General features: G+C 34.7%; 1 protein-coding gene across 1 annotated transcript in view; it reads right to left on the bottom strand.

The window, feature by feature from the left end:
• The window catches only part of UFL1 (UFM1-specific ligase 1), a 32,664-nt gene that overhangs the window by 2,530 nt on the left and 28,258 nt on the right, over positions 1–1,876 (bottom strand). The window contains exons 10-12 of the mRNA XM_012661839.1: positions 1,714–1,794; positions 1,053–1,138; positions 335–515 (exon numbers count right to left, since the gene is read on the bottom strand). Coding sequence (XP_012517293.1) covers positions 335–515; positions 1,053–1,138; positions 1,714–1,794 — 348 coding nt within the window. The remainder of the gene's footprint in view (positions 1–334; positions 516–1,052; positions 1,139–1,713; positions 1,795–1,876) is intronic.

Below are 1,876 nucleotides of genomic sequence, written 5' to 3'. Positions count from 1 at the left end.
TATGTAGGACAAGACTTTTGAGCTGGTCCTTGAAGGATAAGTTAAACCTAGAGAAGTTGAAATGGCAGATTTGACATTCTTATATCTTTTCTGAAAGCTTAATTTCCAAATTCAGAATATTCTTTGCCATGGATCTTACAGGATCCTGAAAGATTCTTGAGCTATGCTGAATTTTTAAAATCAATCCCCTGATTCACTGTTCACATTCTTGGGAGTAGACAAATGATGTTAAAATGTTTTGTGCCTGAGTATTGACAATGATTCATATCTAGCCACTCAAAATATTCAGAATCTAAAATTTTAAAAAGTTTCAAGTGCATTCAAAATGTAATACCTCTGGTATTTTAGTATTAAGAAAAGCAATGATCTGCGGGACACATCTTCCAGGCGCATGGAGCATGCTGTGGGTTGTGAACTGAAACAACAGCACTGATGTGAGGTGCAGAATAAGAGCAGGGTCTTCTGTGACTTTTAGCTGTTCAGCTAGTGCTTGTCGATGTTGAAACAGTATCTGCCTAAACAAAAATAAAATCACACAAGTGTGTTATCATAATTTAACAAGTTCTCACCAATTTCAATCCATCCCTCTGTATTCATTTTTAGCTTCCCTAGTTTAAATTATCTAATTCCATGAGCAAGGTAACTTTTAAATATGGGATATAAACACATACAGCCCTAAATGGCATGGATAGACTACTATGCTAGAAAATTAAAGGAAAAGCTAAATAGTAGGGATACTCAAAGTATGCTTTTTGTTTTGGGTTGCTGGAGATCAAACAAAAGTACCCTGATTTAGATGAGGTTTCCTGTAAGGAAGGTCTCAAAGCGAACAGAACATTCCTGGGCTTGATTAACTATGGGATAAGGAACTCTGCTACCTTATCAAGAGGATCAGAGAGGAATACCTAACAATATAGACTTTGAAGATGCTTGAGATCTACAGCCATTTAGATACAGTTCTCTATGTAAGAGTCATGGAGTCAAATTCAAATTTCAGACATGGAAAGTCCCACATTTAAGAATATTAATAATATAGATTAATTTAATGTTACCTTTCTCTTTTTTTGTCTCCTCTTTTCACCATAATATCACAAGCTTCTGCTGCAGAATCCAGACAAGAAAGAAAATCTTCTATGCTCTGAAAAGGTATTTAATACCATAATTTACTTTTATATACAAGTGTCTAAAGAAATATAGCCACTTGTCTACGGCCATACCACTGTGAAGGTGCCCAATCTCATCTGATCTCGGAAGACAATCAGAGTCGGGGCTGGTGAGAACTTGGATAGGAGAAATCTTCTATGCTCTGAAAAGGTATTTAATACCATAATTTACTTTTATATACAAGTGTCTAAAGAAATATAGCCACTTGTCTACAGCCATACCACTGTGAAGGTGCCCAATCTCATCTGATCTCGGAAGACAATCAGAGTCGGGGCTGGTGAGAACTTGGATAGGAGAAATATAGCCATTTAACACGGTTTTGTAATTTACATACAAAATAAAATTTTTAAAAGGGTCTCTTTGTTACTAAATTAGAAATTGTGCTTTAGGACTAAAAAGGGTAAAATGCCCCCAGCATGGTTCCTCCTTTCACCTCCAAAACACTAGTTTAAGATTGGGTTTATGATTATTCTAATAAAAATCTACTCAAAGATCTTTATAACACAAACTTATAGCCCTGATATCTAAACACAATCAAACTTTACTTACTTTTTCATTCAGAGAGTTATGGAGTTTTGTGAGAGCTACTTTGGTTTCTTCTGACAATTTACTTAAAATTTTTTTTCTTACCTGTAGGGGAAAATAAAAATTCTTTCAGCATTGTGCTTTTGACATGAAGTGGATCATGTGAAAAAAAAAAAGTATATTTATT

The sequence above is a fragment of the Propithecus coquereli genome, unplaced genomic scaffold (genome assembly GCF_000956105.1).
Source record: "Propithecus coquereli isolate 6110/MARCELLA unplaced genomic scaffold, Pcoq_1.0 Scaffold74, whole genome shotgun sequence".
Lineage (NCBI taxonomy): Eukaryota > Metazoa > Chordata > Mammalia > Primates > Indriidae > Propithecus > Propithecus coquereli.
This window is presented reverse-complemented; position numbering and strand designations above follow the sequence as displayed.